The sequence below is a fragment of the Mixophyes fleayi genome, chromosome 2 (genome assembly GCF_038048845.1).
Source record: "Mixophyes fleayi isolate aMixFle1 chromosome 2, aMixFle1.hap1, whole genome shotgun sequence".
NCBI lineage: Eukaryota > Metazoa > Chordata > Amphibia > Anura > Limnodynastidae > Mixophyes > Mixophyes fleayi.
The window spans coordinates 323,485,912-323,501,817 of NC_134403.1; the positions used below are offsets into that span (position 1 = coordinate 323,485,912).

At 40.2% G+C, this 15,906-nt stretch overlaps 1 protein-coding gene across 1 annotated transcript in view; it reads left to right on the forward strand.

The window, feature by feature from the left end:
* RAP1GAP2 (RAP1 GTPase activating protein 2) overlaps nucleotides 1-15,906 on the forward strand; it is a 258,657-nt gene that overhangs the window by 74,385 nt on the left and 168,366 nt on the right. The window contains exon 2 of the mRNA XM_075196774.1: nucleotides 6,429-6,510. Coding sequence (XP_075052875.1) covers nucleotides 6,429-6,510 — 82 coding nt within the window. The remainder of the gene's footprint in view (nucleotides 1-6,428; nucleotides 6,511-15,906) is intronic.

Genomic DNA, 15,906 nt, shown 5'->3' on the forward strand with positions numbered 1-15,906 from the left:
TCTTCGTATTTCACAATAAATATGTCAAGAACAATTAAACTTCTTGTTTTTTCTTAAAAATGTATGTAACCCCCTTATAGGTAAATGTAAGTTGTTTTTATATACTATTTCTTGATGTACACAGGAGTATAATTAAGAATATAAAAGTATTTTATATAAAGTATTATTAAAAAAAAAAGCTTTCAATACCTTAAATTTTGCAGACCTGTGTAATTAGTGTACAGAAAATACAAAGGGTCAGAAATAACCTCTGTCTCTGCCTGTGTATGACATAGTGACCTAACAACACCTTATGAAGTCATATCTTTCAAGTTGAAAAATGAATAAATAATTTTGTAGTTTAGGGGCAAGTTAAGAATTTATTTGTTAATAAAGCAGTCAAAGTTTAAATATTTTATATAATCAGGTGTTTTGGATAAATATGATCTCAGTATTTTCTTTCAGGTAAATGTATTTGAAACCAAGTTTAATAGAGGGGTAATAGAATAAGACTTGACCATAAGTACATAAAAATGAGAAGCTTCGTGCTTTCCTGAAATTATATTATTAGGTTATGTGCATTACAATGTCATATGTATATACTGTTTTTAAAATTTCCGCTCTTTTTTTTCTATGACCCGTTAATAGTTTTCATAGTTTATGAGTTGTGTGTTTCATTGTACACTTTCCTTTGGTCTTTAATTACACACATCCTCCTGGGTACATCGGTCAACTGTGCTCAGTGGTGCTAAGGAACCATGGGGCCTGTTACCGTAGCAACCCGGCCTGTGTGATAAAAGCTGTATAGAGCTGTACATTTAGCACTAGCTGTGACTGGACTTGGCTGATACTTTAATGAAAAAAAAATGTATTGTGCATTTGCCAGACATTATCACTATTGTAGTAAGTTGAAGTCAAATTGTATGAAAAACATGTATTTTCTCTCTTCAGAAGCTGACTATGATCTTTTAACCCTTCATTAAATGGACTTTAGCCCAGTAGTGTTTCCCCTTATGTAAATATCAATGGATAACTATATTCTTCTTATAGGCATTCACTTAGATTATATGATAGTGTGAGTAATATTACATGTACACCATACTGTGCAGTTCCTATTGTATCTTCCCCATAATTCCTTAAGCTCCTTCTGTCAGTCTTACTGACATATGGTAATGCTTTCACAATACAATGGCTTTGGGGCAATATCTTATTGCAAGGAATATGTGTGACATCACTGAAGGTGGGATATAACTTAATTGGGAGCATGGCCGGGTTCATTAAGGTCCAAAAGCATGACACAGTGGAGGCTAACAGAGAGCAGACTCCCTTAGAGTGACTCCGTGCCAGCGCCTAATTATCCAATAGGCTGAAGCCTAGGATGCAAGGCTTTTGGTGGGCGCAAAATTTTGAGGGGTGCAAATGAAGACCGGGAGAGGTGCAGACAGAAATTAATTTTAAATTATAAGAGCATAGTTGTTCTCCAAAGTAAAAACAAAGCATGATAGGAAAATACAGTAGGGTTTAATCTTGACATATTCCCATGATGAAGGCTGAAGAAAATGAGACATCCTTGAGGGAGAAGGACAGACAAGAATGGCGACTGGAACAGACATGACCGCCCCCTTCACTTCTTCACCCTCAGTACTGCTTGTTCATGCCTCTGTTCTGCTATACAAATCTGATTTTAATGGAAACTAAATTACTGACAAAGATTGTTGTGATTCTTTTAAAAAACAAGTGGAGTCAAGTTTCAAAAACATGGAAACATGAACATTGGTGGGTGAGAAAAACGGATTTTAAATAAAATATAAGTGTGTTTTTAGCAACTGCTTATTACCTTGGCATGGAAGACAAGGGGGTGCTACAAGCGTATTTCCTTAGGGCGGCCTGAACCCTTAATCACGCCCTGCTCAGTGCAGTTTCAATGTCTCATTCCCAAATAGAATAATTTAATTTATTTATTTGCAATCTACTACTGAATAAAAAAAAGGGCAGTTTGTGACTAAAAACAGCTTTAGTAGATTGATAACTGTCATGAACACGCCCCCAGCTGCCATGACTTTGGGGTGTTCGCTGTATGAGGTCACACACGATTTCAGCCCACAGACTCTCTCTACCTATCACACAGGTTATAGACCTATGGAATAGCCCCCAAACACAGCGCCCTCACACCCCCAGACACTTCAGGTTTTGCCACTACCTATTGAGTACGGGCAATAGGACCCCAATATACTGTCCCACACTGGCACACAGGCTTCTAGTTCCACAAACTAGCAAGACCTACACCAGCACACACAGGATTAATTCTTCACACCTTCAGACTGTTACACAAATGTAAATACAAGCACACACAGCTTGTTAATCAAATGTATCAACAAATCACACACTGGCATTCAAAGGGTTAACAATCTCTTCTTCTAATAGGCTAATGGATTCGTTAGAGTATTAAGGACTTAACTTATTAAATTATAGATTTAATATACAAAAATACAGGGCATACAGATAAAAAAATAATGAATAACTATTAATGGGCATAACAAGCAAAACAGTTTAAAATAAAAGAGATAAACGTACAGAGCATAACTCACTTATAATCTGTATGCCTGGGGCAGGCAGAAAAGATGGACAGTCCTTCAATTAGATTAATCCCCAAGAAGCTGACAAATTTGTTCTTTCAGAACACAGGTTTTTAAGCAACAAGACATGGGATGGTCTTCACAGTGGCAGTGTTTAATGCTAATAGGGGGCAGGGATGTCCCCTGGGTTTCACTATACTTTGCTCACAAATATTCCCAAGGTCTTAACCTGTGGTTAATTCTTCACAGATATTTCCCAGACAAATAATTCCCGCTTCAATAAACCGCTCATTATCTCCCGCACATTTAAATACCAAACATGATGGAATTATGACAATGTGACATACCTTTTTCAAAGATATGTGATTTTACCTGTTCACAGTACTTGTCATTCACAACCTTGGTGTGTTTTCTGCTCCTCAGTATGGAGTACCTCCCAGATTTCCCAAAATATGAAAACTATGACAGCATTTTCCTTTGAAGGTTGTCCTGAATATAGAGAGCTTGCAGTTATTTATAACGGATAATTCATAACTGCAGTGTAAATAGGTGATAACAAATGAATCCATTGATAAGTTAAGGTGTAAGATTTGCAGCCAGAGAGTCTGATGTAAATTTATTGGATGGCTTTGCACATCCCAGTGAGAAAAGATATACGTGTCACCTGGGGGGACAACTTGAAAGGACTCCTGGGGTGAGATCTAGACTATTTGTGACACTTGATTAGACTTTTAGGTACCGCTCAGCATGTGGTCTGGCTCAAAGAGGCCATGTGCTGATATAGCCTATATGTAATACTGTATAGACAAAAAGAATTCAGTTTTAAAATATGCCACTTAAAATCAATAAAAGTAGTGATCAACCACATATTCCTCAATAGCATGATGAAGGGCAGCTCATATGTTAAATTAAGAATTCTGCCCCACAGAGAAATGAAGAAAAGGAGTGTAAGCTCTGTGAATGCACTGTACTTAGGCATGTTTGATATCAAAAGATGGACAAAGTCATAGGGGATTTATTAATGATAAAATTGGATCGATGTAACGCTCTCCAGAAAAAATATATCACATAGTAGAATTGGTTAGTAAATCAGGCAACATGTAAATGTAGTTTGAAAAAGTGTCCCAGGACACAACCCCCCGATTAGCATTAAACGCTGCCCCTGTGAAGAACATCCCATTTCATGTTGCTTAAAAACCTGTGTTCTGAAAGAACAAACTGTCAGCTTCTTGGGGATCAATCTAATTGAAGGACTGTCCATCTTCTCTGCCTGCCCCAGGCATACAGATTATAAGTGAGTTATGCTCTGTGCTATTATCCCTTTTGTTTTTATAACTGTTTGCCATTTTTTATCTGTATGTCAAATCTTTATCTAATTGTTTTTATTATTGTAAGCATAGTACTTTTTGTATATTAAATCTAAAATTTAATAGTTCTGTCCTTTTTGCTCTAAACAAATCCATTGCCTGTTTAGAAGAGACAGATTGCTTGGCTGGATTAACGCTTTAGATACCAGAGTGAGAAGAGTTAACTATTTAGCTACCAGTGCACAGAGTGTGCGCAATTGGGTGATTAAGTCATAGACTTGCTACGGGCCTTACTCGGAACTGGTGGCAGTTGCTGAGAGGTGTGAAGGCTGCATTTGTGTTGGGACGGGACCAGCGAAATCTGTGCACTCTACAAAATGACAGCTAGAATCTGATTGGTTGCTATAGGCAACATCTCCACTTTTTCAAACCCGCAGTTTAGTAGATATACCCCCTAAACTTTACAAAATAATTTGGCAGAATTTTTAATAATGCAGTTCATATATTCCATCTGGTATACATGTCAGATCTATTCCGAGACCAAGAGAGAAGGGAACGTTCATTTGAGTGAATGAATAAGGTCTCTAACTGCAGACCATAAGGCCAGTAATTTTGGACCATCTCAACATATAAAGGATAAGGATCTAGGCCTCAAACATGCTCTCCAACATAGGTCTGAAGCACTTGGATAAAGCTTATGTAACCTAGTGGGAAGCTAGTACCACCTATATAGGCGTTTGTTTCCACTATTATGCTGGGAAATGGTAGCTCTTTTATGTGAACAATTTCAAGCCATCTTAATGCTATGTAACATAGCAGTATGAACCAGTCTCAAACAGTATGTATAGCATTTCAAACACCTTGATTTCCTACAAGTTTTAGAGTCTTGTAAACATGTATTTTTGTATATTATATGTACATATAAAGAGATGAGCAAAAGTTTTAAAACTACAAGCAGAATTTGACCTTAAGTGTACCCAGGCTTATGCCGACTCCATCACTCGGCAGAATTAATTGACTGGAGTCCCAGCTTTATTCATAGACTATGAATATCATACCGCGGAATGACAAAGCAAAAAGCAGAACTGGAAAAATTGCATTGCCGGAACTTTGCACCCCTGTGAAATGAGTTTCTGTACTAGAAGAAATTTGATTTGTGTGAATCTTCATAATGTCATCTAATTACCTATATCTGTTTCGTACAGGACATCTTGTATTTAGCAGTAGTTTTATTATTGTTTTTTATTCCTACTTTTTCTTATGTAGCGTTCAAAAGAACTACTATTATTTATACCTGAAGCTTTAGAAATCACTCCTCCTCTTCTTTTTATATATATTTTTAAAGCAAATTAATTTCTTAATGAATTCTGCAACACTGGAACGGGGAGTGTCATTGGCAGGTTTGCTGGTCCTCTAAAGTGCTAAACTATCTGAAGTTTAAATAGCTGCTAGCAGCCTAACCTCCTGCAGCTGAATAATCCCGTCTTCCTGTATGACTTTCTGTACCTCATACTTTACAGATTTTCCTGTAAATTACAGTGGTGTGTCTTTATGAATTGCTGAGATTTGTATTGCTGCATATTGATTGGCACTGCACTACCTTAATAAATATATTCCGTAATGTTAGGGGCGGCTTATTGACAATGGAGTTCTCCTGTATGATGAGCAGCTGTCAGTGCCACACAAACAGCCCTTATAAGCTGGACCCACTGGAATAGTACAGTGGATTCTAATACAACCTAATCAAAAATTTAAATAGAAAGTACATGCAAAAGTGCTTATTTTACTGCCAAAAGTTACATTATGAGTGCAGTTCCTCTTTAAAGTTATGTTCATATTATCTTAGAATTAGTGTACTGGATAAAGCTATTTTTCTTGTATATCAATTTAAGGGTATTCCTCATCCCCCCCTCCCAGTAAGATACCTGTGAGTGATTATAATCACTGAACCATATGAAAACATATTTAATATTTTCCATGCCCTTGTGTTCAATCTTCCACTCTCCTTGCACAAAGATACAATAGAGCATCCGGTTTAATTATCCCTGAATTTAAACGGTCTCCTGCTTCTCCCCTATCGTGTGCACTCTGTGTAATCCTTTATACTACAAAGAGGAAAGCCAGAAACAAACAGAATATAGTCCATAACAAGCTAATGCCAGATGGGAGATTGGAGGAGGGAGGGCCGAGGGAAATTTGGCGTAATGAGGTTGTCATGAGAACACAAATCTATCTATCTGTCTTTCCCTGAGTGAAACGCACCTGAAATAAATTTTTACCTACAACACATGCAGTGGGTGAAGCACTTTGCTGCATTACAGGTTACAACACTCATTCTTTTCTGATTGTTGCGCAATTTGTGAAGTCACTATGAAGTTGTGGTAAGGAGGCGTACTGTTATTTTACTTTTTATTTAAAAAAAAAAATGTAAAAATTAGAAGACTTGGATAATTTGGTCATATGTGATAAATTAACACTTAAATATGAGGAAAGACATTAATAAGGGTTTATTTATTATATATGTATTTAGCATTGTTGGTAACAAGCAACCATTTTGTGTCAACAGGAAGCAGGAGCTGTCTAACGCTTCAGAAGCAATGCCAGATCATCCCCTCTCACCACCAGCCACAGCTCCCCCAACTATGAAGGTAATGGCCACTTACCAAACATTATATAGTGTACTAGTATTTTTATATTTATATTTATACAGCATTATTATAAATAGTGTTTATTAAGCATATGCTGAGAGTAACTTGCTTTTTTTTGAACTGTTCACTGACAGATCTATTCTTCCCATATCAGTTCTGCTTGTGACCTGTAAACAATAATAAAAACTGTCTTAAGTTTTCGATGATCTATTTTCATACAGGGCTTATGGTCAGTGACTAATATGCGGGCATAAATCTATTTCTGCCTGTGATAATTGGCACTTAGTGTACCTTTTCTCATCATACACGACAATGATACGGCACTTTACAGTAAATGATTCGTATTATTTCAGCATTGGGTTTCGCAGCTTGTTTGAAATGTTCCTACTGTTTATAGTCTTTGAAGAGAGAGTTTCAAGATATCCTTAAATTGTATACATATTAGAGCTTTTTATAAAATAACATTAATGACACAGTTGGACTAGGATAAGACGATGTGCTGTGTCATCATAACTAGATTCCCAAGGGATGAAAGTTAAAGGATCTGTCCAGTCACAATCTAATTTATGCTCCACTTTACCCTCAGCTAGGACGGGTTCCATGACTCGGGTGTACTCACCCAGTCGGCGCTGTACTGTATACTCTCCCCATGTCAACAACATGCGAGAAGCAATGTCATTTCTAACACAGGTGCTGATTGGACAGAGTGGAAGCTCCGAGCTGCCAGTACCTGTGTTATAAAGTACCACAGAACTGTTTAACCTGCTGTGTATCTCCAGCGGGTTAAGTGTTCCTGAACCTCTAGGACCCCTAATATGGGAGTCCTACAGTTCTGCTAACTGCGGGGACTGTACTGGTGAGTAAATATTAATTTGTGAATGGACTTATTCTTTAGGTTGATAGTATGGGAAACACGCTGTAGATACACCCAGCTTGTTATTGTAGAATTGTAAAGCTTGTACCTTGTGCATAATTCAACAGTTTGTGTACAGATAATATCACATTTTGATAAGATTGTAAATCTTATCAAAAGTGTATTGTGACAAGTGGTCTACGGTTCATTTCAGATGCAATTCTACGGGTATATTTACTAAACTGTGGGTTTGAAAAAACGGAGATGTTGCCTGTAGCAACCAATCAGATTTTAGCTGTCATTTATTTAGTACCTTCTACAAAATGACAGCTAGAATCTGATTGGTTGCTATGGGCAACATCTCCACTTTTTCAAACCCACAGTTTAGTAAATGTACCCCCTAGTGTTACTTTGCAACATATTGTAATACGTTGGACAACATACAGTAATAGCATAACTATGGCATGTTAAGATAAAAATAAGTTATATGTGACCACAATATCATGGCTCTCTTCCCTTTTTACCTTGTTGAAGATCAGGTATAGACTCCTATTAATTATATGGTGTGTACTGCAATAGACCTTTTTGGGTTAAATAGACACCTACAGATGCTTAGTTTCATATCTATTGTGACTGAAATCTCATTTTTGAACTGTACACTTTGTGTGGCCTAATAGTAATGTATTCCTGGAAGGTGTGAGAGCCAGTGGGACCCAAATATTTTGTTCCCATTCATGTAGATTTGGGATAAAGCATTTTCTAGCAGTGCTGTTAGAAGAAATATAACCATAGACAAGATCAATATCTAATTTACTTTTAAATACAGGTATGGGATCTATTATTCAGAAACCTGATATTAAGAAAGTTCTGAAATAATTGAAAAAAAAAAAGAAGTAAATAGTTGCACGGTAATAATGTCATACACACATAGACCTGCCTTCACCTACGGGCACTGTGAGGAGTACTGCTAATCAGCTTAATGAGGACTGGCATGTACAAAACATTGTATGGAAAGACAGGGATACTTTTAGACAAATTATTTTAATTACATTTAAGAGGGATACATATAATCAATAAAACACAATACACCAAAGATTCCACTGCAATTCTTCTGAATAGAAAGATTGTTAAACCTCAACAGACCTGAATACTGTGTTAGATGCTAATTAATGCTATAAACAGTCCATTTGCTTGAATCTCCAAACTAGTGTCTGTGATAATATGTTTTAAACCAACATAGAAATGTATAGACGGTAAATAAGATGGACATTTTAATGTATTTCAGTGTATATTAGGCATAGCACTCCAAATTCCAGGGGGAAAAAAAACATATCTGGAAAATGCCCCACATTTTGTAAAATAGATCACATCCACAAAATTTTACACCTGTTTATAAAATGTGAGTTTGTGTTCCCAGACTATAACATACTTGCCGACTTTCAAACATTGGCGTCCGGGAGCTGCGTGGGGGAGGTGGGCGTTATGTGGGTGGGGCTATGCAAATCACAATATTTTGGTCCTGCCCCTGTGACGTAATTTTACATTGGGGGCGGGGCATTCTAATTCTGCCCACTTCACTAGGAAGTGGGCAGATGCGGGAGGCTGCCATACTCTCCAGGGAGTCTGGGAGGCCTACCCGAAGTCTGGGAGTCTACCGGACATTACCGGGAGAGTTGGCAAGTATGATCTATAACCCAGAACTGGAAGTCCAACTGGCTGCCGCTCCGCTCCTCACCACTGGGCCCCATAGCAGCCACACCCACTGCCATGGCTATAGTTCCACCCCCAGTTACTATGTGTGGGTAGAAGTGACTCAGCAGTTTCATTGCTGTACAGTTTGGATCTCCTGTTGAGTGGCATGATTTATAAAGATTCAATAATGGTAGAGAATACAGTAAAATAGAACACACATTGTGTCAGCTGCTATTAGATTTGTAAAGCTTGGAAAAGGTTTTCAAAAATGGGTGCATAGTAATTACATTGGTGTAAGTCTGAATAATAAATGTTATGTCTCACAGAGATCATTACCATATGAGTCTGTGGTTTCCAGGAAATGGTCAGCTTGTCCCATGTAATGCAATGTATGTGTTATGTGCAATACTATAACACAGGCAACTTTATTTATGATTAATAGATGGTAGACATAGGTGGACATGCGGATTGTGTCGGATGTGCTCGGACACACCCCACGTGTCGGCGGGCCCCACACCCTGCTCTCCTACACTTTTTTTTTACGATGATAGGATGAAGGGGTTAATGGAGAATGATGATAAAAGGTGGTTAATGAAGAAAGATGGTGAAAATGGTGAAGGGGTTAATCGACAGTGATGCTAAAAAGGGGTTAATGATGAAGCGTTTATGATGAAGGGGTTAATAATTGATGGATGAATGTTCAACTTTAAAAAATAAATACAAAATATCTTTGATGCACACGCCTATAATACTACGCTTTGTGTACTGTATTACCCACATACTGTGCAAGGTAAAATGCTTTAGGGATTTGCATTTTGGGGACAATATAAACCATGAGAATTTCTTAGTTTGAGTCACTGTGGACACTTATAACACCCAGATTGCACTCATGTATGTCTTGATATGTAATAGTTTGTATAGATGGCTCTTCAACATTGTTTCATTGTCAAGATTAAACAGAGAAACCGGTCCATCAAGTTTAACCCCTTCCCGATTGTTGTTTCAAGGGGAGGCAAACACAATAATCTTTTGACGCAATTTTGTTAAAGTGGTGAAAATATGTACAAAAGAAACAATCAGACTTTTCTGCGAATCAACATTTCTCTATTCATTGTACACTTAGGTTGGAGCTTTCAATGACCTTCTTTTATTTGAAAACAATTCTTGAAAGTAACCGCCAACCCCCTCCTTTGGCAGCGTATTTCAGATGCTTACTCCAACAACTGTACAAATATATTTACTTGTGATTATATATCTCTTGTTCAGTTCTCCAAGGTAGTCCATCTGATAAAATATACTCCCTAACATTCTAGGTACCCCAAAGGAAAGCGACTGTAATATTAATGTTTGACTATGGTAAAGTGGTTATTGTCTTCATTCGATAAAACTGGTTACACACTGACAGACAAGAGATAAGTTTGGGCGGGACTAGAATATTATGTAGCCAATGGGAGCATTCAGATAATACCAGCATGTCAAAGTATTTAAGCGCATTCAATTACATTTATTGGCAAGTTTGAAATGGAAGGGGCTTGGCCAACATGTAGCCAATCCGAACATCGAAACTACTTTATGATTGGAAGGTTTCCCTCTCTATTACCAAGTCACACTTTTGTTTTTGGATTATCAATGTGAACTTTGGTTTTCTCAAGAGAGCTTCCTTCTGGGAGCATACTGGACTAAATGAATTTTCTTATTTTAAGTCTGTTATATGGAGAAAGCAGGAATAATTAGGGAAATGTACACTATATCATGATTATTCTTCTTGGAACTTTTACACAAATTTTGCAAGCTTAATAATTTGCCTAAAGATGTAATCGGCTAGCTTTCCAAGTATCTGTTTTTATTTTTAATGTAATGGAGTGTTAGTGCTGTCTAATTCATCATGTACATTTAGTTATCTATTTCACTTTTTTTTTTTTTTTAAATGTGTTTATTGATGGTATTTTTAATTTGGAAAGACCCATGTTTGTTTTATATGTCTAAGTTTTGTCATCAGTAAAGGAATGATCTAATAGTGCTAACAGGAGCCTCCATCTCCCTCGTCATGGCTGCTATAGGCACAGGGATACCCTTGTTGAAAAGAGGAGAGTCACCAGATTAACAAAGTAGCCAGTGTACATAAAAATTGACATACATGAAAGCAATAGTGTGGTACAATTTTTTTCAGACGAGCCTTGATCTATTCAGCCAGGGATGATATCCATGTTATGTAAATGTCTTCAAAGTTTTTATGATGTATGAAAATGTGATTTTCCACTATTTTGCCACCTTCTGGAAACTACTGTTCATTGCAGTCTTGGGTTATAGAGTAAATATTGTCCCAGCAGAGGGAAGGGGTTAATGATGCTATGAGAACAAAATATTAACAGATACAGAGCCTGATTATCCAATAGGCTGACTAGGCTGCAGACTAGGACACTAGGCTTTTTTTTTTGGGGGGGGGGGGGGGTCGTTACAAGGAGATATATAAACTGAAAATCATTTTGAAATATAGCAGAATAATTGTTCTCCAAAGTAAAAAGAAGACATAAATGAAAACTGTAGTAGGGTTTTAATCTTGACCTCTGGAGACAATGGGACTGAGTCATCAAGGAAAGCAAAGCATAAATCAGGAGTACGTTTGCAACTGGGCAAAACCATGTTGCATTGGAGGGGGAGGCAAAATTTAAAATGTGATGGCAGATTTATAGTTGGGGAAGGGCATGTCCTAGATCAACTTTAAATTTCAGTGTATAAAAAAAGTTATCAAGTATTTGTGTGCTAGATGAAAAAACAGCCAGTATTTAACATATGTACAAAATAATAAACTAATTTGCACCCCTTGCATTGTAACATGGTTTGTCCTGGAGAACATTTACTCCTTTTTTTGCCTTACTTTCCTTACTGACTCAGGCCCAATGAGTCACCCACGGCTGAGAGCTTGAGGATAAGCGAGCAGGAGGGACAAGGATGTCCACACGTGTCATTCCCCCTCCACCTTCACCCTCAGTGACTCCCCCTCCACCTTCCCCCTCAGTCACTCCCCCTCCACCTTCCCCCTCAGTGACTCCCCCTCCACCTTCACCCTCAGTCACTCCCCCTCCACCTTCACCCTCAGTCACTCCCCCTCCACCTTCTCCCCCTCCACCTTCCCCCTCAGTGACTCCCCCTCCACCCACACCCTCAGTCACTCCCCCTCCACCTTCACCCTCAGTCACTCCCCCTCCACCTTCCCCCTCAGTCACTCCCCCTCCACCTTCACCCTCAGTCACTCCCCCTCCACTTTCCCCCTCAGTCACTCCCCCTCCACCTTCACCCTCAGTCACTCCCCCTCCACCTTCCCCCTCAGTCACTCCCCCTCCACCTACACCCTCAGTCACTCCCCCTCCACCTACACCCTCAGTCACTCCCCCTCCACCTTCCCCCTCAGTCACTCCCCCTCCACCTTCACCCTCAGTCACTCCCCCTCCACCTTTACCCTCAGTCACTCCCCCTCCACCTTCACCCTCAGTCACTCCCCCTCCACCTTCACCCTCAGTCACTCCCCCTCCACCTTCCCCTTCAGTCACTCCCCCTCCACCCACACCCTCAGTCACTCCCCCTCCACCTTCACCCTCAGTCACTCCCCCTCCACCTTCACCCTCAGTCACTCCCCCTCCACCTTCACCCTCAGTCACTCCCCCTCCACCTTCACCCTCAGTCACTCCCCTCCACCTTCACCCTCAGTCACTCCCCCTCCACCTTCACCCTCAGTCACTCCCCCTCCACCTACCCCCTCAGTCACTCCCCCTCCACCTTCACCCTCAGTCACTCCCCCTCCACCTTCACCCTCAGTCACTCCCCCTCCGCCTTCACCCTCAGTCACTCCCCCTCCACCTTCCCCCTCAGTCACTCCCCCTCCACCTTCCCCCTCAGTCACTCCCCCTCCACCTACACCCTCAGTCACTCCCCCTCCACCTTCCCCCTCAGTCACTCCTCCTCCACCTTCACCCTCAGTCACTCCCCCTCCACCTTCACCCTCAGTCACTCCCCCTCCACCTTCACCCTCAGTCACTCCCCTCCACCTTCCCCCTCAGTCACTCCCCCTCCACCTTCACCCTCAGTCACTCCCCCTCCACCTTCTCCCCCTCCACCTTCCCCCTCAGTGACTCCCCCTCCACCTTTACCCTCAGTCACTCCCCCTCCACCTTCACCCTCAGTCACTCCCCCTCCACCTTCACCCTCAGTGACTCCCCCTCAACCTTCACCCTCAGTCACTCCCCCTCCACCTTTACCCTCAGTCACTCCCCCTCCACCTTTACCCTCAGTCACTCCCCCTCCACCTTCCCCATCAGTAGCGCTTGTTCATTCCTCCGTTCTGCTGTACATTTCCTATTTTAATGAAAATTAAATGAGTGACAAAGATTGCCATGACTGTTTTTAAAAAGCCAATTGGAGCAGATATTTGAAAACAAGGGAACATAAGCATTGGGTGAAGCAGACGGCAATCCCTAGTAGTAATAGACCATTATAAATGTACAAGATTATCAGGAAGACGTTGCTCTTATATTGCTTAATATAGCTGATAGGTAGAGGTGACAAAACACTAAAATGCTGGGAAATTACATTCTAAAATGTGGAAGGTAAGATATTGAGATGGATGAGGTAACGATGGGACTGCTGGGCAGGGGACGTGGCTGTGATGTCACAAATCGAGTGGGAATATTCTTTTTTATAACTATAACATATACCCCAATTTTATTTTGTGACTTTGTTTATTAGGATACCAAACATATGTACAAAAGAGAATATGGATGTGCACACTGTCACTAAGGGTCTATTTATTAACAAGTATCAATAAAGATTATATTTGTATTGCTGCTTATTTGTGGCAAGGAAAAAAATGTCTTTTCACTGTGTTTATCAATAAAATATTTCTGAAGCAGCTGAGCAATATTGACACAGAGTGGTAAGGGTTAACTTGCTGCTTCACTGGTCCAGTCTCTGGAAATATATGTGTGGGCTTTCAGTCCCACTTGGGGGGAAAAACACTAAAAAATAATATGCCGATTTGACCATTGAAAAATTCAAATAATAAAACATTTTTATCATTCATTTTCTTCTGTTATTTTCATTCTAAGAGCTATCGTCAGAGAAACCTAACTAGTCTTCTCGCTATTTAGTTCATTCTACAAAATGACAGCTAGAATCTGATTGGTTGCTATAGGCAACATCTCCACTTTTCAAACCCGCAGTTTAGTAACTATACCCCCAGCTTTTTAAGCAAAAGGGTTTTTATGCATTTTGATAAATCAGCCACAATGTTCAGTACTGTACTAAAACATTATTATATAATCTATTGCTATATGATTTATACCCCTTTATAATCAGCCAGGTATGTGTAAAAATAAATTAAAAAAATAAAGTCCTGTAGGGAGAAGGAACATATAAAATAAAATGCAATATAAAGGGAGGTTTGTTTTTTGCTGCATTATTTGTTTTAATTATTTAAGATTTATCAGTTATAATAATAAAGTATCACTGGCTTAAACAACACTAAAATAGCTTTTTTTATAATGATAAATAAATATTATACCGAAAACCACACTTTAAGGATGGGCTGCTACTTATGGGCCAGTGTAATGTTCTTACCCCCCGGGCTAAAGTCTGCCAACCAGCCCCTTATATAACCCATTTAAAAATTGTCACAAATGAAGAGCACAGGCTACATGATTGCATTGCAATTTTGTTGTAAAGCATGCTCATTGTCTGCAACTGAAATTATGAAAACATGCATCATATATCTGTACTAATTGTATAGGAGTAAGTTCTAATGTCAGGGGGGAAAAGGAATTGGGTGAAAATTTGTTAAAATAATAGTGTGAGATCTTTCTTACTTGGCACTATAACAGCCTAGCTAAGTGTGTGTAACAATGTAAACCTGAAATAAGGCACAGACACAGATATTTGGAAAATTGAAGGTCGCAGTTTATTTAAATATTAAACCATCATGGTGGCGGTGAGAGTGTAGCAGTCAGCTAACAACTAATCTTCAACCAATAAACCGTGGGGGACGTACGCTCAACCACTAACCAAGAATCTTTACCAATTGGCCGGTGCTAATCTGGCATCAGCGTGACTGCTCCCTTCTAGACTCGACATCGCCGTGCAACGCAAAGCACGCCGAGGGACCCTCCACGCAGAAAGGGTCCAGAGTCATGTTCTTCGAAAGCGGCCAATAGGGGTAGTACCATCGACTAGTCGCCTGTCAGGCGCCGTCCCCGCTGATCCCCTGTCAGTCGGGGATGGACACCTGCCCCCCGGGCCGCAGTGCTCTGTTGCTAGGCAACAGATGCGCTGAGGCTTCCGGACAGCTCCGTTGATGGGCGCATGAGCCCTGCCGCCGTCCCTTTGCCTAGCAACGGGACGCTACTCTGTCTCCTATGTGCCACCCCCTGTCTCTCCCTATCAGCTGCTTCCTGCCTCTATTTAAACCAGGCTCTGGTGCCATTAGGGTGCCAGAGTAACAGGTTTCTAAACTAGTGTTCCTGGTTTCCCTGCTCCTAGTTTTCTGTTTGTGCTCCCTGTGATTTGCTCTCCCGTTGTGACCCAGCTTGGCGACCATCCCTTCATCTGTGTGACCCATATTGTTCCCGCGACTTCGGCTTGTTGACCATTCCTCTGAATTCTCCCTGGTACCTTGCATTCCCGATTGGCTCGACCCGGACCGTCTGACTCTTCTACACTACACCGGCAACTGGCTAGTAGGACCACGACCTGCGTACCCTGTGCAGCGAAGTCCAAACCTCCTTGCGGGGGTCCCTGGCGAATACCAGGGGTACGGTAGACTCCGCACCTGCTAGTTCAGTAGTGCTAATACCGGTTAGTGT